Source organism: Enhydra lutris, unplaced genomic scaffold (genome assembly GCF_002288905.1).
Source record: "Enhydra lutris kenyoni isolate GAN:26980312 unplaced genomic scaffold, ASM228890v2 scaffoldscaffold59, whole genome shotgun sequence".
Lineage (NCBI taxonomy): Eukaryota > Metazoa > Chordata > Mammalia > Carnivora > Mustelidae > Enhydra > Enhydra lutris.
In genome coordinates this window covers 8,914,775-8,939,746 of record NW_019154143.1, presented here as the reverse complement: position 1 = coordinate 8,939,746, position 24,972 = coordinate 8,914,775, and the positions used below count along the sequence as shown (strand labels likewise).

At 39.3% G+C, this 24,972-nt stretch overlaps 1 protein-coding gene across 4 annotated transcripts in view; it reads right to left on the bottom strand.

Moving 5' to 3' along the window:
• The window catches only part of LOC111158506 (echinoderm microtubule associated protein like 4), a 196,801-nt gene extending 173,014 nt beyond the window's left edge, over nucleotides 1-23,787 (bottom strand). For all 4 annotated transcript variants that reach the window (XM_022520570.1, XM_022520571.1, XM_022520572.1 and 1 more), the window contains exon 1: nucleotides 23,571-23,787. In XM_022520570.1, the coding sequence (XP_022376278.1) occupies nucleotides 23,571-23,595 (25 nt within the window). In that variant the 5' untranslated portion in view covers nucleotides 23,596-23,787. The remainder of the gene's footprint in view (nucleotides 1-23,570) is intronic.
• Nucleotides 23,788-24,972: the final 1,185 nt, after the last annotated feature.

The following is a 24,972-nucleotide window of genomic DNA, read 5'->3' as shown; positions in this document are numbered from 1 at the left end:
CACAACGGAGTTATCCTATACCTTCTTACTTCAGAACAATACAAATCTACCAAACACTAATGCAGGTTAGGAAAACCTGGCTAAATTAGGGCGGCCACAAAACAAGGCTAAGTTAGCTGGATCCTAAAGGACTGAACCTAGAAGTCTGACCTCAGAAGCACAGTTTCAATAACCAACGAGCTACCTAACCATGTAACTACTTGGAGAACTAATTATTTTATTATGTAATATTCAAAACTTAATTGGGAAGTAAAGCAAAGTCTTAAACCAACAGTGCTGTTTGTTATTGTTTGTAAAGAAAAATAGGAACTGTAATCCTTGTCTCATACCCAATACAGAAATCAATCTGAAACGTTAAAGTAAAAGCACTAGCCACAGGAAACAAAAGATAAATTAGACTTCAACAAAATTTTAGAAATTCCTACTAACCAAAAGACATCCTTAAGAAAACAACTGGGCAAGCTGCAACCTGAAGGAAAATATTAAGGGCATATGCAGCTGACAAAGGATTTATATTCATTGCACTTAAGTTCAACAAACAATAAAAATATAAATAATCCGATTGAAAAAATGTGAGGTGAAAAATATACACATACATTTTTGTCTAATCTCATTTCAAAGGACTTGATTTTCTTCATAGACGGAAGGATACTCCAGTTTCAAATAAACCATTCACATTCGAAAAGTTTATGATAACCATCTCTATGGGTGCATTTATACAGGATATAAAAATAAAGCATTATAAATAGGATTTAAAATGAGCACATGAATTGCCTTGAAAATGGTAATAGAGAAATTCTACAAAAATATGACAATAAAGATCAACACATTAAACACATTAAAAAGAACAATGCGTATAATGGCTCTTAACAAATAACAAAAGTGAAAAAAATGAAAACAAAGTATATCAACAATGACCCTTTAAGAAATCTCAGAGATGAAAGAACTTGAGAAATTAAACCATTTTCGTGCTTATGATAGCAGTAGATTACCTTTGGGCCTAAAAAATAAGTTGCAAGAGCAATTTCTTTCCTAAGAAATCTTTCCACTCTCAGTCTAAACAATTACACAACAGACATAACTCTAAAATACTTTTCCTCTTTTTATTTATTCTTCATCCCGAAACCTTTTATTAGTTTTTTCTTTAGTAAATTATGTGCACATTATGTGGTATTTATTATGAAGCATGCTGTGATGTAGCCCATGAAGAAGACTAAAGTTTAGGGTGCCTGGGTGGCTCAGTGGGTTAAAAGCCTCTGCCTTCGGCTCAGGTTATGATCCCAGAGTTCTGGGATCGAGCCCTGCATCGGGCTCTCTGCTCAGCAGGGACCCTGCTTCCTCCTCTCTCTCTGCCTGCCTCTCTGCCTGTCAAATAAATAAAATCTTAAAAAAACAAAACAAAACAAAACAAAACACTAAAGTTTAGATAATGAAGCCAAAAAGGCAAACATGTCAATTCTCCCAGCTTCCTAGCTATGCTCGCCACAGTCTTGGAGCCTGCTAAGCAGTTTTACTACCATTGTGTTTCACCTCTCACTTCTCTAGATTAGCAAAATCCTGAATGTTTTTTACACATGTACCAAGAATCTCAGGGTCAGAGTGCCTGGGTGGCTTGGTGGGTTGAGCCTCTGCCTTTGGCTCAGGTCATGATCTCAGGGTCCTGGGATCAAGCCCCGCATCGGGCTCTCTGCTTGGCAGGGAGCCTGCTTCTCCCTCTCTGCCTGCTGCTCTGCCTACTTGTGGTCTCTCTCTTTCTCTCTTCTCTGTCAAATAAATAAAATCTAAAAAAAAAAAAAAAGAATCTCAGGGTCTTCAGATAATGACTAAAGAAAACTGAAAACAATAGTGGAACCAACTATTTTGAAAACACTGAGACAACAGCAACCACTTTCTAGGCTTTTGAATTCTTGTAGAAGACAATTACTCCAGAAAAATACACTTATATTTTAATATGTAAAGTTTCCTTATTTCTCATCCTACCCTTCATGTTGTTATAAAAGTGACAAGAGAGGACCAAGATCTTTGCCTTAAAAGCGTTATTAGATTAGAAGTACTGGAAATGGTCAGAAGTCAATCATAGATTTCTTAAGACAACAGAGAAATTTCCACTGAGGTATAAGACCTAGACTCTTAGGAAAGAGACACTCAGTTGGGAGTTTCAAAACTCAATTTGAGATGGTGATAAAACAAGCAAGTGGCAACGAAAACTAGAGTGAAGGAAAAGAGAAGTGAATGTGATACAAATAGGTAAATAAAAAGATCTAACAGTAAATCCATAAATTAAATGATTGTAAATAGATTCCATTTGGCATTGCTTGTCCAACTCATAACTCCCCCAAGTGGCCATGTGTGTTCCACCCTTTCCCCTCATTTGAAAAACTACTCAATTCCCCTCATATTATTCTAAACAGGGTTTCCAACTGAAAACTGTTACCTTCCTACATGATGGCCTTGCCCTTCCTACACCCAATGAGTAGTTGTGGGATTAAAAACTGGATGTGAGCAGTTTTTACTCAGTTTACCACTGAAAGAAGTTTACCACTTCTTTCACCACTACTATCCAAACCCCAGTTGTCAACATCTTTCACCAGTAATCCTTCAAGAATCCCCTAAGATCTGAGGCTGTAGGGGTCTAGAAGGAAGAGACTTTCTTTCTTTCTTTCTTTCTTTCTCTCCCCCCACCCCATTTATTGACTTACTTATTAGGATTATATTCCCTATGCTGTACCTTTCATTCCTGTGACTTACTCATTTCCTAACAGGAAGAGTTCTTTTAAGAGGAATCTTTCAGCTTTCATTTAACAAAACCTGTTGCTTCTTTCCTGTATTTCTTTTTTTTTTTTAATCTTTTTTTTTTTATAGCTGTGTGTGGTTTTTTTTTTTTTTAAGATTTTATTTATTTATTTACGAGAGAGAGAGCACGAGCACAGGCAGACAGAGTGGCAGCAGAGACAGAGGGAGAAGCAGGCTCCCCGCTGAGCAAGGAGCCCTATGTGGGACTCAATCCCAGGACGCTGGGATCATGACCTGAGCCAAAGGCAGCCGCTTAACCAACTGAGCCACCCAGGCGTCCCCCTGTATTTCTTTTTTAAGATTTTATTTATTTATTTGACAGAGAAAGAGAGATCACAATTAGACAGAGAGGCAGGTGGGGTGGGGGGGAGCAGACTCCCCGCTGAGCAGAGAGCCCAATGCGGGGCTCCATCCCAGGACCCCAAGATCACGACCTGAGCCGAAGGCAGAGGCTTAACCCACTGAGCCACCCAGATGCCCCCCTTCCTGTATTTCTAAATTTAGAATGAAACTATGAATTTCGGGGTGCCGGGTGTTTCAGTTGGTTAAGCGTCTGCCTTCGGCTTAGGTCATGATCACAGATTCCTTCGTTCGAGCCCCATGTTGGGCTCCCTGCTCAGTGAGGAGTCTGCTTCTCCCTCTCTCTCTGCCTCTCCCCTGGCTCATGCACACACTCCCTGTCAAATAAATAAATAAGAAAAAAAAAAAAAGAACCACAAATACTGATTCCATTTATAAGACACACCACAGAGGGGCGCCTGTGTGGCTCAGTGGATTGGGCCTCTGCCTTCGGCTCGGGTCATGATCCCGGGGTCCTGGGATCGAGCCCCGTGTCGGGCTCTGCTCGGCGGGGAGCCTGCCTCCACCTCTCTGCCTGCCTCTCTGCCTACTTGTGATCTCAGTCTGTCAAATAAATAAATAAAATCTTAAAAAAAAAAAAAAAAAAGACACACCACAGAAAAAAATAAAGCCCAATTTTTTAAAAAAAGATTTTATTTATTTATTTGACACAAAGAGAGAGAGAGAAAGAGCACAAGATACAGAGGAAGAAGTGAGTGGGGAGCCCCAAGCAGGGCTCAATCCCAGGACCCAGGGATAATTACCTGAGCTGAAGGTAGACACTTAACCAAGTGAGCCACCCAGGTGCCCCTGAAGCCCAATTTTGATTTTTTAATGTGTCTTGTGGTTTTGGTGACCAAGAAAATGGACTAACTGTTCTCTTATACTTCTATAATTAAATGAAATTTAATGACTGAATTTTTCATAAAGCACTCATTCTCTAATACTCAACATAAGAGAATAGGAGCAAATGGAAGTACTGTGGTATACTGGATTTTTGAAGGCATAAAACTTGCTTCATTACACCAACTGTATGATCTCAAACCAACTTTCTTAAATCTTACAGCTTCCTCATTTATAAAAATAAAGATATTAATGCCTACTCTAACTCCTAAGATTGTTAGTGAATCAAGAGATCATATTCTTGGGGCACCTGGGTAGCTCAGCGGGTTAAAGCCTCTGTCTTCAGCTCAGGTCATGATTCCAGGGTCCTGGGATGGAGTCCCGCCCGGAGCCCCACTTCGGAGCCCCACTTCGGGCTCTCTGCACAGCAGGGAGCCTGCTTCCTCCTCTTTCTCTCTGCCTGCCTCTCTGCCTACTTGTAATGTCTGCCCAAAAAAAAAAAAAAATCTTTAAAGAAAAAGTTTTAAAAAAAGATCATATTCTTGAAAGTAATTTTAAAAAAATAAACTCTAAAATAGAAATATAAAATATTAACTAAAATATAAATAATCATTGAAACATATCATTTTCTGTCTACAAAGCTTTAATTTCCTCTGCACTGTTTTTCAAATGTAGAAGAGAATTTTACTGAAATCTTTGCTATACATTAGAGTAATCAAGACAGTGTGTTATTTCCTTAATAATAAACATAGCAATCTATGGAACAAAATACAGAGTCCAGAACAGAGCGACACAAGTGGTCTACTGCTTTTCAGCAAAAGTGCACCAAGGCAAATCAATCCACAAAGGTAAATCTTTTCAATAAAATGGTGCCAGAACAAAGAAGTATCAATGTACAAATCTCACCTCATCCTATACGTAAATATTAATTCTCAAGGGATTACAGACTTAAAAATAAAAGCTGAAACAATAAACTTCAAGAAGAAAATAACAGGAAAGAAACTGTGACTAAGAAATTTTTATTCATGCGGCGCCTTGGCAGCTCAGTTGTTAAGCGTCTGCCTTCACTCAGGTCATGATCCTAGGGTCCTGGGATCAAAACCTGCATCCGGCTCCCTGCTTGGTGGAAAGCCTGCTTCTCCCTCTCCCACTCCCCCTGCTTGTGTTCCCTCTCTCGCTAATTGTCTGTCAAATATATAAAATCTTAAAAAAAAAAATTTGTTTGATTTCTGCCTGCAGTTCTAGCACAGAACTCCTAAAACTCTTAGAATTTTCTAAGTGGTAGGGGTGGAAAGAGAACTTTTCAACCATACCAGAGTTTATGCTAATGGGGTAACTTTGGAGAATGGGTGCTGATTACCAGAGGAATCAACCAGGTGATTAGAGAGCTGGAACTTTCAGCCCCTCCCTCTAAACCTCTGGGGAGGGGAGAAGGTCTGGCAGTTGACCTGTCACCACTGGTCAATGATTTAATCAATTGTGCCTATGTAATGAACCTAAATGGTATTCAAATGTTCTATGTAAGAACTCTAAATGATGGGGTTCAAAGAGCTTCCACGTTGGTGAGTACATCAAATTGTCGGGAGGGTGAAACTCCCAGAGACGGCAGGGAAGCTCCACACCTCTTCCCACATACCTTGTCTGGTGCATCTCTTCCATTTAAATAGTTCTGAGTTGTATCTTTATAAAAAAAACAATAATGGTCTAAGTAGTGTTTTCCTGAGCTCTGTGCATCATTCTAGCAAACTGCTAAACCCAAGGAGGGGACCATGGGAATCATCCATTTATAACTGATCAAAAGTACTTGAGGCCCAAACTTGCAACTGGAATCTGACACGGGAGGCGATCCTGTGGGACTAAACCCTTAAACTGTAGGATCTGCACTAATGCCAGGCAATCCGTGTCCGAACGGCCTGGTGTGGAGAACCCACACACGTGGCGTCAGAAGTGTCATGAGTGGAGGAAATAAAGTTTTTGGAATCTTTGTGGCCCTGGATTAAACAAAACTTTCTTAGGAATAGGACCCCCAAAAAAGCACATATATTATAAAAAAGAAAAAAATGATAAATTGAACTTCATGAAAATAAACTGGTAAGTTGGATTTCACCAAATAAAAACCTTTCACTCCTCAAAAGACACTGTTAAGTAAATAAAAGTTCCGCCACAGTCTGGACAAAAATACCTGCAAAGACAACCCAATTTTTAAAAAATGAGAACCATATATGGAAATTCATAAAGTAGATTAGTGGAAAAGAGATTTGTGGTTGCAGGGGCAATGGGGAGATACATACTCAAACGTTCATAGCAACTTTATTTGTAATAGCCCAAAACTGGTAACAAATGAAATGCCCATCATCTGGTGAATGGATAGACTAATTGGTGATATATTCATACAATAAAGTGTTACTTGGCAATAAAAAGGAACAAATTACTGAAACATACAACATGGAAGAATCTCAAAAGCATTTTGCTAAGGGAAAAGCACAAAGACCACAGATTTTAAGGTTACAGATATACGAAATTCTAGAAAAGATAATACAGTGATAGAAAGTAGATCAGTGGTTGCCAGTAACTGGGGGTAGAAAGTACTACTGCAAAGAGGTATGAGAAAACTTTCTGGGATAATGGAAATGTTTTATATCTCAGACTGTTGCAATGGATACCCAACTACATAAAATTTTCAAGGCCTACTGTGCACTTAAAATTAGCATATTTTATTACAGGTAAAGCATAGTTCAATAAAGCTGATTTAAAAAAAAAAAAATCTCGAGCCACCAGAATGACAGTTAAGCAACTGACTCTTGGTTTTGGCTCAGGTCATGATCTCAGGGTCATGAGATCAAGCCTCCATCAGCCTCCCCGCTGGGTGTGGGGCTTAACTGAAGTTCCCCCTCTCTCTCTTTCCCCTTCTGCCTCTTCCCCCAGCTTGCTCTATCTCTTAAAAAAAAAACAAAAACCTGACAAAACTTATATTCTTTTTCACTAAAATCAAGATATGATAATGAGGTTTCTGTGATGCTTTAAAGAAATGACTGTGAGAATTTGTTATCAAGTGTATTTTAGAGTCACCTGGTTGGCTCAGTCCGTAGGGCATGCAACTCTAGATCTCAGGGTTTTGAGTTTGAGCCCCACGCTAGGGGGGATTACTTTTTCTAAAAAAGTAGAGATTACTTTAAAAAAAAGTATTTTATTTGGTAACAAAAATGTCATATAAATTCCCAAAGGATCAGAGTACACTCAGTTTTGAAGGAGTCCAATAAAGTCTTGACAAAATAGCAGACTGGCTTATCCAAGGTTACACAAAATGTCAGTGAGAAGAGGTAGGAACCTATTAATAAGCAGGGGAAGAGAACGATTTTTAAAACCTTACTCTCAAGTGCCTAAAGACACTTTCTCATACAACTCACAGGAATGTATCTTTATCTTATCTATTGGTTTTCAAATTCCCTCATTTTCCTTAGGGTATATGGTAAGTCTGTCAATATCCTACAGCAAAAAAAAGGGACACTGAAAGGATCCATAGAAGACCCCCCAAAAGTTGGAGCCAGATGGTGGGAAAGGCTGGATATCAAGCCATATTAGTTTATCTCTAGAAACTGGAAATGATAAAAAGTTTTGAGCTGGGAAATACAAAATGTTGATATATTCAAAGAATAATTTGGTGGCCATATGGAAGTTAAATAAGAACAGGAAAAGATCAAAAGCTAAAACATTCATTTCTAGACATTGAAACAATCGCCTAAAGTGGGTCAGAACACTTAAAACCACATTAGTGGTTTTCAAACTACTGAAAAAATTTCTGTTGTTGTTGCCATGACAGAGTCATACCTTTGTGAGTTTCATCCACAAAACATCTAATATCATCTTATAGGTGCTACTATTAAACAACTGTTCAGAGCACAGCAAATAGCTCAAAATGCTCTAAGTACCAAAGTAGGTATTAAAGTCCGGAAAGAAAGAGGGCCACAAGGTGAAAGACATGACCTCATGCTGATCACACAACCCACTGTTTGCCTCCACCATCACCGCCACCCACAAACAGCTGTTTGGAGATCTCCGCTGCATCCTGGGAATTCTCCTTAGTAATTGAACAGGAGTCCTGAATCTAGGCTGATAAACAGATAAATGTATAGTAATTAACCTGGTAAAAAAAATATTTTATATAAATACAATCAAATTCTTCCACAAGAAAAAATATTAAAATTGCAAGGAATACATGTTCGAATACTAAAAAAAAAAAATAAAACCCTAAATATGAATGATGAAACAAAAATATAAATTAAGAATCTGAGAATGAACATCTAAGAAGTATATATATTTCAAAATCCTATCATAAAACCAGATGCAATGACTAAGATGTAGGATAAGAAAGTAGCATTAGCACAGTTGTCAATATTTTACCAATCCGTTTTGCATTCCCAAGATTACTTTTCTCTAAGCTTATGTGACACAACTAAACCCCACACAGTCATACCACCATCTATTCTATGAAGAAAGGATAGTGTGCTTATAACTGACAATGCAGGGGTGCCTGGGTGGCTCAGTGGGTTACGCCTCTGCCTTCAGCTTGGGTCATGATCTCAGGGTCCTGGGATGGAGCCCCGCATCGGGCTCTCTGCTCGGTGGGGAGCCTGCTTCCCCTTCTCTCTCTCTCTGCCTGCCTCTCTGCCTGCTTGTGATCTCTGTCAAATAAATAAATAAAATCTTTAAAAAAATAATAATAATAATTGACAATGCAGACATCAATGCTTATACAGGAGTCATTGATATCCTACTATGAATAATGAAATCTGTTTATCATCTATCTCCCCTCACCATAATACAGGCTCCAACAGAGTAGTGATTTTTGTTTCTTTTGTTCACTGACATATTCCCAGTATGAAAACAATTCCCGGCATGTAGGCATTGCTGAAAAAATATTTGCTGATTATTAGATTTTCATTTTGGGAGCTGTAATTAATTTCAGTCACCAAAAAACTGTCACAGATATTACTATAATCATCATCCTCAAGTAAAGGTTTTAATAACAGGTTCCGTTTTATTCAATCTACTGAAGAGTTACACTTGAGGGTATTTTTTTTTTTGAGGATATTTTTAAAAGCTGAAATTAAGATGTTTGGGTCCTTTAGAAAGTTATTAATTTATGTAATGTGTCTGACATTGTTCCTGAAATCACAGCTGAATAAATGTTAGTGCCTTTGCCTTGCTACCCCCTTTCTTTCTTTTTTTTTTTTTTTTTAAAGATTTTATTTATTTATTTGACAGACAGAGATCACAAGTAGGCAGAGAGGCAGGCAGAGAGAGAGAGGGAAGCAAGCTCCCCGCTGAGCAGAGAGCCCGATGCGGAACTCGATCCCAGGACCCCGAGATCACGACCCGAGCCAAAGGCAGCGGCTTAACCCACTGAGCCACCCAGGCGCCCCAACTACCCCCTTTCAAAAAGTTATTCACATGAACCAAATTTCTTGAAATGTCCATCAAAGACTATTTCCTAAAAGCAAGTATATAGAAGATTTTACACTTAATCACAGGACTCACATTCCAGCAAAGATACGGAAAAAGCAAGTATCTTAGAAAACTGCTGCTTACACAGGTGACAGAGAGGGCATGCACAAGTCATAGAATTCAACTGTCTTAAATTAGGAGGAACCGGGAGAGCAGAGCTGAAAACAGCAGTATGTGTTGAAAATTGCAACCAAAGTTCTCTCTATTGCTAGTCTGTCATTTTCTCAGGTATATGGGGTGAGTGGGGAACAAATATCATTCCTGTAAGCAGTTTCCAAGAGCTGGGAGGGCCACTGTGTCCTGACGTCTATTTTCCCGCTTACACCCTGAACAAAGACATACATCTGGAAAAACAAAACAGAAAAACAAAAACCCAAAAAAGGCTGGATGGTGGAGGCTTAAGACAGCCCTCCATGTTTCCAAAGCTTCCCATACTCAATCACAATTCTTATTACTTTGTATTTTAAAAGCCTACATTATATTATAAGCTCCATAAGGGCTCTGTTTATAGCTGGAAGAGTGCTGAGCACATACCAAGCATTCAATAAATATTTCCTGAATAAATATGGTCTGAATCCCCCATAGAATTAAAAGCTTCATGAGAGCAGGGATTTCAAGTGTCTCATTCACCAATTTTCCAATGCACTTAGCCGAAGTGTGATCCAAAGAAGCTAATCAAAATCCATAAACTTAGTGAACGTGTTTGTAACCAGGAAACAAACAACAACAAAAAAATAAGTGGTCTATATGTATGAGACACTAACCCATACATGCCCTTAGCCACTATAGTATATACTAATGAACCAAAATAAGGAGTTTCACAGTGTGTGTTTCAATGTGCATATAATCATTAAATTTCATAACAAATAAGAATTTCAAGAAGTCAAATGCTAATTACTTTCCCAATCATCTCGCTTTACCCCAAACTTTGTTTCCCAATAATTTATCTCAAGTAATCCACAACACTAGATCATAAAATTTCAGAAACTGTTCATGCCAAAAACACACCCACACTAATTATAATTGGGGAGACTAAAGAAATAAAACAAATGCCAAGAGGTACTCAAAGCAGTCAAAGAAAAATCAAAGGCTATGCATCAACTAAACTGAAAACAGGATATCCTTCAAAGTTTTAAAAAAACAAAAAACAAAAAAAACACCACCTCCTACTCACTCATCAACAGGATTCAGTTATGAGACTTTTCTGGAACAAATGGCTCAAAGAAAACTGCAAACAAATTTTTTCATTTGCTCTGACGTGGCACTTAAACATCAGCATTCTACTGTCACTTAAAGATTAGTATAAGGTAGTCATCTCAAGACCAGGGTGCAAGAGCAAAAGACAGTTTAAGGAAAAAATGTAAGATGTCAACACTAATTAGTTTTGTTTTAAAACAGGAAGTCATCTCAACTTTAGGAAGTCATCAATTTTGGAAAGGCAGAAAAAGCACATTCTCTGAAAAAAATTTAAAAAGGAAAAAGTGGGGTACCTGGATGGCTCAGTCATTACCCAACTGCCTTGGGCTCAGTTCATGATTCCAGGTTCCTGGGATCAAGCCCCACATCCGGCTGCCTGCTCAGCAGGAAGCCTGCTTCTCCCTCTCCTCTGCCACTTCCCCTGCTTATACTCCTTCTCTCGCTCTGTGTTAAATAAATAAAATCTTAAAAAAAAATAAAAAGGAAAAAGTGCATTCTTATGGAATATGAAAAAATACAGCATAATTTGACTCCATAATATACTAACATCTCACTAGTACAGAGATTTATCTTAAACCAAAAAAACACAAAAAAAGCAAAAGATAATCTTAACAAAAGAAAACAGTAGGAGTATCAGCAGTCTATAATTTAAAACATATTTATATCATCAAGTTTGGGAACTAAAAAGCTCACACATCTTATTAAGGTCCTCATTCAGAAATCTATTATCTTTCTCTGAGGCACATCTGGTATCCTGTTACTCACATATCACTAACATTAACGATATTTATTAGGTATGATCCTGTCCCTGTAGATGCTACACCATACAATTTAGATAGGGATAGGCCTTGATCTCTGGATTCCTCTTTTATGAAAGTCAAACCAATCCTTACTTGTAAATCAAACCAGCTTCGTCATCTGGCTTCCCAGACCACAACAGATTTAAAATTGGAAATCAAAAGAAAGGCTAGACTAGAAACAGTAACCAATCCAGTAACAATGGGTCCCTCTAGAGCTTAGAGTACCATTTCGTGCCCCAAGGAATGAGGTTTAGAGAAATAGCTGACTGGGGAAACTGCAACAGAAGTGTTTAAAAAAAATTTTTTTTAAGTCCATCAGAAAGCAAGGAAGCCAGCAAAGACCACTAGAATCAGGACTCGGAGTCAATCTGAAGATGCTTCCACAGATTGATGATGGGAAAATATGAGCATAAAAAAAGTAATGGCAACATACTGAAATACATAAAATATACAAAAATCCAAAAACTTCCGATTTAAAGCATATACAAAAGACAAAGAAACATGTTTTAAAAACACCAAATGATACAATTAGCACTTGTATTAAACTCTACAGAACAAAAGCTCTGGTTTCTTCAACAAATTGCAAAAAGAAAAGGAAAGGGAAGGGAAATACATGTATCAAAAGACTTAGAAGAGACACAGCAACTAAATGCAATGTTTGGATCTTGATTAAATGCTGATTTAAACAAACCACTGTAAAGTGACACTTACAAGACAATCAAGATATCTGACTGAATATCTGATATTAAGAAATTACAGGGGCGCCTGGGGGGCTCAGTGGGTTAGAGCCTCCGCCTTTGGCTCAGGTCATGATCCCAGGGTCCTGGAATGGAGCCCCACATTGCTTCCCCCTCTCTCTCTGCCTGCCTCCCTGTCTACTTGTAATCTCTCTGTCAAATAAATAAATAAAATCTTTTTTTAAAAAATTAAAATAAAAAAAAAAATTACAGAGAGGGGCACCTGGGTTGCTCAGATGGTTAAACATCTCCCTTTGGCTCCGGTCATGATCTCTGGTCCTGGGACTGAGCCCCAGGTCAGGCTCCCAGCTCAGCGTGGAGTCTGCTTCTCCCTCTCCCTACCCCCCCTGCTTGTGCTGTCTCTCTCTCAAATAAATAAATCTCTAAAAAAAAAAAAAAAAATTAAAAAAAAATAAATTAATTAATTAAAAAAAAGAAAAAAGAAATTATGGACAAAAAAAATTTAAATTTGAAAAAAAAAGAAATTATGGACAAATTTAAGGTCTAATAATGAAAGAAGAGTCCTTGCCTTTCATGAGATATAAACTCTAATGTTATGGGTGAGATTTTGTAAATGATACAATAGAGAGAAAGGAAAGGGAAAGGAAAGGGAAAGGAAAGGAAAGGAAAGGAAAGCAAAGCAAAGCAAAGCAAAGCAAAGCAAAGCAAAGCAAAGCAAAGCAAAGCACACTGACACTAGTTGACAAGCAACAGCAAGGAAGACAGTTATAATTACGTAGTCATTTAGTGTATGGAGCAAACAGCCCTACACAAAAAGCTCTTGAAGGCTTCACTGTGTTATAGCAAAGAACCATGTCCAACACTCATAATAACCACCATTGGTGATCAAGTTAAATTATGTTCTATATACACAGCTTAAGGAAACCAGATGTCCAAATAATGGAATACAATGCATTAAAGTTTATATTTATACTTGCTGAGAAGGAAAGATGAGCATAATTTTGTAAGTGGAAAAAAACATGGTTGATTTTGCTGCTTAAATGTATTTTCTTTTACCCAACCGCCCTAACACACACAGCACCTAACGTAACGGTACCTTACCCCAAGATAACTGCTGATTGTTTAAACACAGAAAAAAAACAGTAACAAATATAATCTTGAATGACCTCCCACTGAAAAATACGTCTTCCAACTAATTTACATTAATGATCTAGTCCCTGGTTTAACACCACTTTTAAGTGTAAGATAAAGTATTATGCAGTTATAAACTACTAAAGAACCATAAAAAAATGTTAACTTAAAATGACTTAATTCAAACTCTCATCTGAACCCTACTTAAAATTATATAAAATACATACTCATGTATTATGGGCTGAACTGTATGTCCCAATCATTTCACTGTGTCAAAAAGCAAGAAAGGCCTCAAAGAATGATGGGAATATATCAAAAGAAAGCAGAAGCTAGCATGGATGGGCATCCTCTAGCCAAAATGGGGCCAATTTGAGCATCAAAATAAATAGTAATGGATAACAGCCCATTGAAAAAAAAGAGAGGATACCTGAGTTCATAAAGGTATAAATAAATCAATAAATTGAAAGTCCAATGAGGAACAAAATATTTACAAAGTTTCAAAGCAACTAACAGAAAAAATGATCAAAGTGGACATCACTAGTAATGGGACAAATCAAAGTTATGCACCACAGAACAGGATGCAATGAGACAAAACACACTACCTCTGTGGCATTTGTGCTAAGGATACATGAACTGAATCAAGAGGAAACATCAAATTAAGGGACATTCTACAAAACAACTGGCCTGTAATCTTGTATCAAGTTCATAAAACCCAAAGAAAGACTAGGGAACTAGTCCAGACTGAAGGAGACTAAAGAGACATGACAACTAAATCCAACACTCGATTCTGAGCTGGATCTTTTTTCTATAAAAGACATTATTAAGACAATTAACAAAATCTCAATGGGCAATAAGGTATCAATATTAATTTCCTCGTTTTCTTGGTTGTAGTATGGTTATGTTGGAGATCATATAGTGTGTATATCAGATATACACACTACAACATTAGAAGGTGACAGGGAGGGGCGCCTGGGTCGCTCAGTGGGTTGGGGCTCTGCCTTTGGCTCAGGCCATGATCTTGGGGTCCTGGGATCGAGCCCCACATCGGGCTCTCTGCTCGGCAGGAAGCCTGCTTCCCCCTCTCTCTCTGCCTGCCTCTCTGCCTACTTGTGATCACTCTCTCTGTGACAAACAAATAAATAAAATCTTAAAAAAAAAAAAAAAAGGTGACAGGGAATCAGTTCAACAACTTAATTCTCAAATCAAATTGTCCAAGTACAAAGAACACAGACACCCCACCACCACCTCTTGGGCTAGATAAGGGCTACAAACATATGCCTACAGAGGTCAGGCAAAGTAAATACCTGAAACAAGGTAGGTATAAGGTAAGGACTGAGACTGCTTATCTCACACAACACCTAATGAGTATACAGATCATCTGGAATGCAAGCCCACCGGGGAAAGATCATTCCAGAGATCCAGATTTTTATGCGAATTTTCCCAATTTTTAAAACACTCAAAAGGGCCAAACAAAACATGTCTGTCGGCTAAATCTGAACCACAGCTGGCTCAAGCTCAGAGGCATGTTTCTCAAACTGAGACCTAGGGATAAAAGGAAACCACATGGTATACATGGAACATATTCTTACAGCTACAGTTTTATCCAAGAGTTTGCCTGAAATTGTCAGAGAGAGGAGCCATTTCTATACTTTTAAAAAGCTACATTATGGAGTTTAATGCAAAGTTCATGATTTTTTAAAAATAATCTCAAACTTACAGAAAGCTGTAAGAACAAGAATGGTACAAAAAAAAACCCATACAGCTTTTACCAAATTCACCTATTGTTAACAATTTACTCATTTGTTTTACTTGCCCATGAGCAGCCTCCCTCCTATATGTATATTCCTCCTCCCTATATGTATATACATATACACAGCTAAGTACACATGCATACAAATATGTATGTACACGTACATATTACATCATTTTTTCTGAACCATTTGAGAGTAACATATACACCATGGCCCTTTATCTCTAAAAACTTCAGTGTGTTTTTCCTAAGAAAAATATTCCCTCACATAACCTAAGGATAGTTATCATCTTTGGTAAATTTAACACTGATGCAACACTTTTATCCAATCTACATCCATATTCTAATTTTGCCAAATAATCCAATGCTACCCTCTACAGCATTTTCCTTTCTAATATAAGATCCAGTCTAGGATCACATCAAGTAGTTGTCATGTCTCTCTATTCTCCCCTAACCTGGAATATTCCACAGCCTAACATTAACATCTATTTAAAAAAAAAAAAAAAAAAAAAGATAATCTTCCCACCATTTTAAAAAATAGGACGTTCCCCAAGTCAATATTCCCTCATTATTAGATTCAGGTTACCCATTCCCTGCTGGAGTACTACACATATGATATGTTCTTCTCAGGGCATTACATTCAGAGGCACACAATGTCCACTAGTGCTATTTATTTTGATCATATACTCAAAGTGTTGTCTGATTTCATCACTTTATGAGGTTACTTTTCTTTCTTTCTTTCCTTCTTTCTTTTTTTTACCTCTTTGACACTGAAGAGCAATATATGGGGAGATATTTAAGACTATGCTAACAACCTGTTCCTCATCAAAATATCCCTAGATTCAGTATCTATCAATGATTCCTATCTGGACCATTCCTTACTAGAATGGCTGCAAAATAATCATATGAATTTTTAAGTTAAACAGACTCCAACTTTTGGCTATACTCCCAGATCCCTCAGGTGTAAGCACTCAGCCTCCCCTACTTTAGGAGCACCACAATACAATGGTTTGAATACAAGACTAGAATAATCAGGCAGAGCTTCCAGAAAAAACAAAATGTACTGAGCCATGCCTTAAAGACTGGATAGATTTCAAATAGCTAATGAGGTGAAGAACCAGTTAAGACACAGACGGCTTCATCAGGAAAGCTAAAAAGCAAAAACAAAAACAAACAACAAACAAAAAAAACAACACAACATGGTGAATTCTTTCACTAAGTAAAAAATATACCCTACCCTACCAGTTTTACGAAACTATACTTCTACATACTGAGTTCGCCTAAATAATGCTGATTCTAAAACTATCAATATATTTTTACTGCCATTAACTATATTCCAATCATTATATTCAGATCCTTCAAAAACAGAGCACACAATTTAACTACTTCTGACTGTTCATCCACTTTTTCTGTGGATGTCAACCTTCCCACCTAGTCTCTCAAGGATTGGGATCAGCCACTAAAAGTGTGTATTTCACCTGACTGCAATCCACAGTAAGAAATAAATTTTACACTGCAACCTAAGGCAAACATATGGAACTGAAATTAAAAGTTTCTTGAAGCAGTATCATGTGAAGCACTGAAACTTATAATCCTTCTTTTCCTTTTTATGTTGATCTTGACCCCAAATAATTTCTAAACTCATAATAATAAGTCATGCATAAGGCCAACATTTGAAAAACATTACCCTAGAACCTGGCACGGAATTCTTTACCACATTCCCAACAAAGTCTGGGACAAAGTTTTCACTCATTCCAGGTAAAATGAGAAAAATAAGAACATTATGAGTGATTTTTTAAAGGACTCTTCACAGATTGTGTAGAGTAATTATTTAATCTTCAAAGCTCTTTCTTTTATGAAACAATGGTGAAAGAGAAGGTTATAAGTTGTTGATTATATACTGGCCCCCTATTTTTGTCCCCAAATTTTACTGGACCATAAAATCGCCAATGTTGTGCTGTGAGATTTTAAAGACACATTAGAGTGTCAGCCTTCAATGAGTTTACAATTTGTCGGGAGAAGTAAGACTAATAATATTTTTAAGACCTGTCATAATTATTTCTACCTTATAAGAAGAAAGATTCTGTGATAGGTGCCCTAGGAATCCTTTTAGGTTAAAAGTTCAATACTTTGGGCTGGGAATGAAAGGGAACAAACAAGGAAGGGTGATTAGAAAGGTAACAATATTTGAGTTGGGCCTTAAAGGGTACTGAGAATAGTCACAAGGATGTGAAAGTGCCAACAACACCTGGGGAACAAGAAACAGGTCATTTTGGCCAGAACTTGAAAAGACTGTAGAAGGAGATAATGGAGGACCCTGAAAACAAGGCTAAGGTGTTTGAATTCATTCAAGGCAATGAAGCTGAAAGAGGGAATGGCATACTCAAAGCGCCACTTTAGGAATATTAACCTGAAGGCCACCCCAGCCCCCATATAAAATAAATTAGACAGGTGGAAATTCCTTAGGGTATGCAATAATCCAAAAATGAAATAATAAGTATTTGAACTATAATGGCAGAAAAGGAAATTAAGGGATGAGAAAGGTGACAAGAACTGAAAAGTCCCAGAAGAGATGCTTAAGTGATGGGCAAAAACGGGAAGGAATCCAAGATGGTTCTGATGTTTCAAGGCTGGATTAAACAGACAGTGAAAAATAAGGAAAAACAGCTGATTTAGAGAAGAGTTCAGATTCAGATACGTTAGATGTATGAATGGATCATGAAGAGTCAGTAGTAGGTACGGAAAAGAACACTGAACACCATCACAAAAATCTGAGTTCAAATGGAAAAAAAAGATTGGCATCCAAAACAACGACTAGAATACAACGTTTTAACTATAGTATGATTTTAACTATGTAAAAAATTAGGCATCGAAAAAGACTAAAAAATATGCATCAACATGTTAACATGCATACAGATGAGCTACAGAAAAGATCATTTTTCTTTCTTCTTTTGTATTGTTTTTCACTGGCTACAAATCTAACAAATCAGGCCTCCCACCAAAAAAAGAAGAAAGCAGAAAGAAAACTCTGGATTCAGAAAGTCTTAAAAAAAAAAAAATCAAACTCTCTGAACCTTATGTTCTTCATCTATAGAAGAATAATTCTTTCTCTCCCAAGATTGGTGTAAAGATTAAATGAGATAAAGCATAAAACATGCAAGTTAAGGCCTTTGAGAGGGCTAAAACTACAGGACAAGAGATAAGACACAGACAGAGAAATATACTATACACCTGGAATCTTCCATACTGAGGTAATAGTCAAAGAAGTAGATTACAGACTTATTAAAACCCTTAGAATCTATTTCAAAATCAAAATATTCTTCCCAAATTTCTTATGAATATTGAAGTTTCACATGTTATAGAAATGGACTCATATGCATAAAGTTAAGACAGTACTTTTCCCACATGTTACTTAAACATAAGTTTGCTAAGTAAATTATTTCATTGTTTTAAAAAGCCAGGCTCTTCAGAGGTAAATTTAGCAATCTCCAAATGTTCCCTCTCAGAAGTTACATGCTTTATACATAGCACAGCATTCTAAATGGTGTTTCTCTCCACTAGTCCCATTTCTCATACTTCATTTATGCTTAAACATCTCTGGATATCTATTTAAAACCAGATAGTAAATTCCTAAAGGACAAGAAGCATGTCTTATATTTGTCCTTCCCTTAAGAACAACCAAGCACAGTACTGGTCACAAAATAGGTACTAACCCATATACATGCTAAAAAAATACTCTAACTCATGTTGTAGTAACCACGTAAGAGTTACTGCTCATGTCTGGTTGTATAACTGAAGCCTATCTTAAGCCCTTCCAAGAGACAACTAATAAATTAAAAGAAAAAATTACCTAAATATACTGTATGAGAAACATTTTTATGTGAATAAAGAATGCTTAATACTAGATTAATACTGGGGTGCCTGGGTGGCTCAGTGGGTTAAGCCTCTGCCTTCAACTCAGGTCATGATCCCAGGGTCCTGGAATTGAGCCCCGCATCAGGCTCTCTGCTTGGTAGGGAGCCTGCTTCCCCCTCTCTCTCTGCCTGCCTCTCTGCCTACTTATGATCTCTGTTAAATAAATAAATAAAATCTTAAAAAAAAAAAAAGATTAGATTAATACTTAAAAAACATATACTGCATTGTTTCTTTAAGAAAGTGTATGAGAGGGGCGCCTGGGTGGCTTAGATGGTTGAGTATCTGCCTTCGGCTCAGGTCACGATCCCAGGGTCCTGGGATTGAGTCCCGCATCGGGCTCCCTGCTCAGCTGGGAGTCAGCTTCTCCCTCTCCCTCTGTGCTCTTTCTGTCTCTCTCAAATGAATAAATCTTAAAGAAAGAAAGAAAGAAGAAAAGAGTATGAGATAAGAAATCATAGTTCTGATACTGGGATGTTAAAAAGACTGTTCTCGGGGTGCCTGGGTGGCTCAGTGGGTTAAAAGCCTCTGCCTTTGGCTCAGGTCATGATCCCAGGGTCCTGGGATCGAGTCCTGCATCCAGCTCTCTGCTCGGCAGAGAGCCGGCTTCTCCATCTCTCTCTGCCTACTTGTGATCTCTGTCAAATAAGTAAATAAAATCTTAAAAAAAAAAAAAAAAAAAAAAGACTGTTCTCAGGGAGGATTGGTGGCTCAGTCCTTAAGCATCTGCCTTTGCTCTGCTCATGATCCCAGAGTCCTGGGATGGAGACCTGGATCTGGCTCCCTGCTCGGAGGGAAGCCTGCTTCTTCCCCTCTCTCTACCCCTGCTGATGTTCCCCCTCTCTCACTCTGTCTCTCTGTAAAATAAATAAAAATCTTAAAAAAAAAAAAGACTGTTTTCTTGGAATGCCTGGTGGCTCAGTTGGTTAGGTGTCCAAATCTTGGTTTCATTCACCTCCAGTCAGGATCTCATGGGTTGTGGAATCAAGCCCAACGTCCCTGACCAGTCTAGTACTCAACAGGAAATGAACCTGAAAAAATCTTCTCCCTCTTCCCCTACCCCCACCCTGTAAAATAAATCTTTTAAGAAATATTATTTTCTTAAAATATTTCCCAAATGGAAGTACACCACTTCATTTTGTTTGTTCATATACCCTGGACCAAAATGTTAGGTTTCTTATAGATACTAACCCTACAATTCATTCATTACAAATTTTATTTAAAAACTTTCGAGTTTTGTTTTTTAAATAACCTTTGGAGCAGAAGTTAACACTGATATTGTTAACTGTATGCTTTCTTTAAAGTATAAGCACGGACTAACCTCTAGGCTAATTTCAAGACAAATGTCTCAAAGTTAAAACCTTTAATATGAAAAAGAGATGGTAAAAAGACTAAGGATGAAATGTGTGTGTGTGTGTGTGTGTGTGTGTGTGTGTGTGTGTGCACACGCGCGCGCACGCACACAGCAATCTGAAGGCAGGCTACTATGAAGATAGACTGTTTAGGGTACTCCCCCACAAATTTTTTTAGAAAATTGTTTCCAAAGTGCTGCCTTTTTAAATTACCATAATCTGTGAACTAAAAGATACTATGCCTAAGGGAAATTCCACAGTACAAGCACCTGACAGCCAACCTGCCTAAAATTAATCAGCGGCAGGGATTAAAAGCATCCTTTAGATGTTTTTATGCAAAACAAAAGTAATACAACAGGTATATAATTTCAGTGTGGCACACAGAACATAACCAATCACCTAACATTGCTCTCAATGATTTCAAAAGCCAATACACGAAACTTTAATTTAGAAATCTTATAAAATGCATAGTGTTTTCCTTATCCAACACTCAGTAATCAAGGATACAGTTAGAATTTTAAGTTTTCCACTTTACAAAATGATCCAGCATAAAATTCCCTTAATCAGCATCTCTAGAATCATTCTGTTTATTAAGCACTTAACTTTTCTGCTTATATAAATTAAGTTTCCTCACATTTTTTTTCAAGAACTCACCTGGTATACAAAAGGAGATACACATGTATACTTCCTTGAGAATAAATAAATGCTTTCAATACTTGTGACCCCAGATGAACGTCACATATTTTAAATTCTTGCTTAGTTAAAAAAAAAAAAAAAAGTTTTTTAAACACCTTCTAGAATACAAGTGCTTGCCTTTACATTCATAGCTCTCTTATGACAAAATAAAGATCAGTGTAACTCTAAGCTCTAAACTAATGAACTGCAGGGAACAGAAATAAGCAATCTGGCAAGAGCTAAGTAAAGCTGTTTAAAGACTACCAGTAAAATATACCAGCGTTTCCCCTCCCCCACCCCTTAGAGGTTTCGATTAAGATGGGGCCTAGTTTTACTCTTACAAGGGGGACAGAAAGAGAAAGCACAGAGCTCCTGCTGAAAACTGTCTTCATCAGGAGCAGCTCCAGAAATACTACCAGGAACCATTTCTTTCCCTCTCTGCTGACACAGGTTCCTCTCTTTAGAGACAGGCATCTCCCTTGCAGCTGATGAACACCTACCTTATCTAAAGGAAAGTCTTACCCACTCAAGGATGCCATCAAATGAACACAAACAAACAAACAAAAAACCCTAATGTTAGGGTCAGCTATAACACTCTTTATGAAAAGTGGAGCCCCCTCAGCAATTCATCTTCATCTTTTAATCGCTATCAGTCGCCTCGTGAATTGAATAAAAAGGGACAAAGTCATTTAATAAGGTATATCTAGTATTTCAAAATAAACTAACGTTCCACCAATTGGTGATAAAGATTCCCTCAAAACACTTAGAGAAAATGAAGGCTTGGTCAGCCTTCCAGAAGTCCGTGGAATCAACAGGAAAGAAAAGCTGATTTCTACTTTGAGTAGTGCTCCCACCATTCCTAAATGCTGAGGAGCCAACAATGTAGTAACTCAGTCCCGCGTCTCCCAATATACTCAGTTTCTGCCCTAATATATGATCACCTCTTTGTGGAAACATATAGGTCAAGTCTTTCAGAAAGTCCACTGTGATTAGCAAATAAATACAGGCATGAGGCAAAAAGAAGAAAAAGAAAAAGAAAAAAGAAAAGCAGTGAAAAACTGATGCCTCTTTAAAAGGAGCCAAGAATGAAACAACCTATGTAAGGAATTAGAAGACATCAAAGGTTAGATAATGGACAAAGGTGCCCTTGGGAGGAAAGAGTAACACTCTGTTGTCTCCTATTTTAGGATTTCCACTCTCAAAGCACTCTAATGTGTGTTTTTCTTTTCTTCCCACAGAGGGTCAGAGCCAAAACTATAGTTTTTACTATTTAATACCACAGTGGGTCCATTGCTCTTCAACTAACTTTTTGACTTCAGATTTTAAAAAATTCACCTAATGCCAATATGGCTGAATAATGGGTGGCCTATGGCCAGATCATGCACTGGTCCATGAACATTGATCAACCAGGGATTTATTACCAAGAAAGGTGTCTGAATACCAACTACCTCCAGGTAAACTACTGAAAATACAAATCCAGCAACAGGTTATCACATAACTGCAGAATCAGCCACAGCAGAAATGGTTTCTCTCACCACCGTAACAGTTGAGCTCAATCTTCAGAGTAACCAGATTCCAACAGCCTCAAAGAATAGTAATTCCAGACACAGATCATAGGGCGCTGAGTACCAGCCTCTAGTTCTGATTCCCTTCGCCAGTTACAAAATACACTACCTTTATTCTGCTGAAAAGGAGCACTGAAAGGATCCTGAAGCCTACTTAATAACCTCTTCCATTCCACAAAGACAACATACTCCAAAAATGGAGAATCCTTTCTTTCCCTGACAGAGGCCCCCTTTCCAATGGATCCACTGGGCAGAATTACTTCTCCCCAGCATGCTCGATGAGCCAGAGAATACTTCTGCTTTCGCTCTTCTTTTATAAAGAGGGTCCCCCAACACATATACACCTCTTCTTTTCCTGTGTTAAGCAAATGATGCTTCGGTGCTTCTAGTTCTCTCCACCACCGCAAAATGTTCAGAGAAGTGGAAGGAGAGAAGAGAAGTTGTCAGACACGTTGAGATACACTTAAAAGAAGTCTCCAAATTTAAAGTGAAGACCGGGGGGGGTGCCCTCTTTCTCAAGAGGGGTGTGGGGGTTCCTACCCTATAAAGGGACCCTCTGCGTGGGTAAGGGGTGCCTCCACTCTGAAAGAGAGCTCAGTATGTGGAAAGGGGGAGGAATGTTGTGCCCTGAAAGGGTCAAGGTTTCAGAAACGGGTGCCCCAACCGCGAAGGTAGGTCTGTGGGGGGAGCCGTGAGTGTATGGAAAGGGATGTACCAGCTAGTGGGGGGGCCTCTCTGAGAGAGGGGGTTTCCACTTTGCGGGAAGGAGGGCCCTACACTGAAGGGGACGCTGGGAGGAAGGGAGGGTCTTGCCGAGGAGGACTGGGCATGGGGGGAGGGGTTCTGAATCCACGGGAGCCAGCAGAGGCGCGGCAGCCTCGAGGGGAACATGTGCAGTGGAACTACTACCATCCCCAGGGGCAGGGTGGAGAGCAGGGCCTGGGCTATATGTGGAGAGAACAAGGCTCCCACCCCGCGGAGAATACGGAGGGCTCCCCAGCCGTACTCACCGAGGCTGCCGGCGAAACCGTCCATCTTGCGGGGAAAGCGCCGGGCTCCGGGCTCAGCGGGGCGGGCACTTCATTCAGCGGACCGACAGAGTGGCCGACGCTGAGCCTGACCCGCTCGCTCTCGAAGTCGCCCGGCTCGGTTCCTACCTCCAGCCTCTGTGATCCGACCGTCCGTCTGACCCAGGACAGTCACTCGCAGCCGCGCGGGCCACTTCCCCGTCAGGTACAGAGCCGCGCCGCTCCGCCGCCTGCCCGGCCTCCCTCCCAGGCAGCAGCCGCGAACGCCGCGCCGCGCCCCGCCCCCGCGCCCGCGCGCAGCGGTAGCTCCGCCCGCGCGCAGCGGTAGCTCCGCCCCCGCGCACGCCGTCACGCTTCCGACTCCGCCTCCCACGTGATAACATGGAGGCGGGGGCTTGCCGACCCTTCCCTCTCACCTTGCTTGGGCTTCGGGATCCGGCGGCCTCGAGCCGGACTAGTGGCTGCGCTTGCGCAGTAGTTCGGCCGAGGACCTGGGGGTTTGGTTTTTGAAGCTGGTAAGGAACCGGTCGTGATAAGGGTTGGCTCTGGCCTGAGATTCTTGGGAGCGTCGAGGGATTCTCTCTCATAGCCCCTAGGGAGCCTGCAGAATCCCATTGGAACCCAAGTCCAGAATCTACCCCGTCCCCCAACAGAAGATGGTCACCCCCTGTGTCCTACAAGGACACAGAGGAGGCAACCAAGTGAGAGGAGGACTCCTTTTTTCCTGGGTCTCCCTCTACCCTCGTAGGGGATATATGGGGGTGAGTCTTCCTAACTAAAGGCCACCACTGCCATAGCCTCAGAACTCAAAACAGACTGGAAGCAAGGAATGTTAGTGCTGGGCAAGACCCAAGAGTTCATCTTGCCTCCTCTTCACGGAGAACACAGCCTTAGAAAAGACCTGACCTGCCCAAGGTCATGGAGCCTGGTAGAAGCAGAGCTAGAACTCAGGCTTCTTTACTCCCCCTGGAGTTCTTTCCACCAGAGATGTAAAGCAATCTCTTATAGGGCATATAATTAGATTGCCTATTAGTGAACTATAACGAAGAGTTTTAATGGTAAGCCTGAGCTCTCAGCCCAACTCGATGTGACTACGTAGATGAGCGTCAAGTCACTAAACTTATTTAGGACTCAACTTTACTCATTTGCAGATGGAAGGACGGGACTTGTAACCAAAGCATTACATATAAACACTAACTTCATCATCCTCCTCTCTCCCCCACTTACCCCTATTCTCCCTCCTTCTAAAGGGCGTCCAGTGATTTCCAAAGTTCTTCTTGGGACTTGGTTGTGTGAATCAGAGTAATAAAGAGGAGAACTGTAAGGTGCTCGTGGACTAAATTGATGTATACAATAATTAAGAGCTGTGTTATGGAAGAATTAG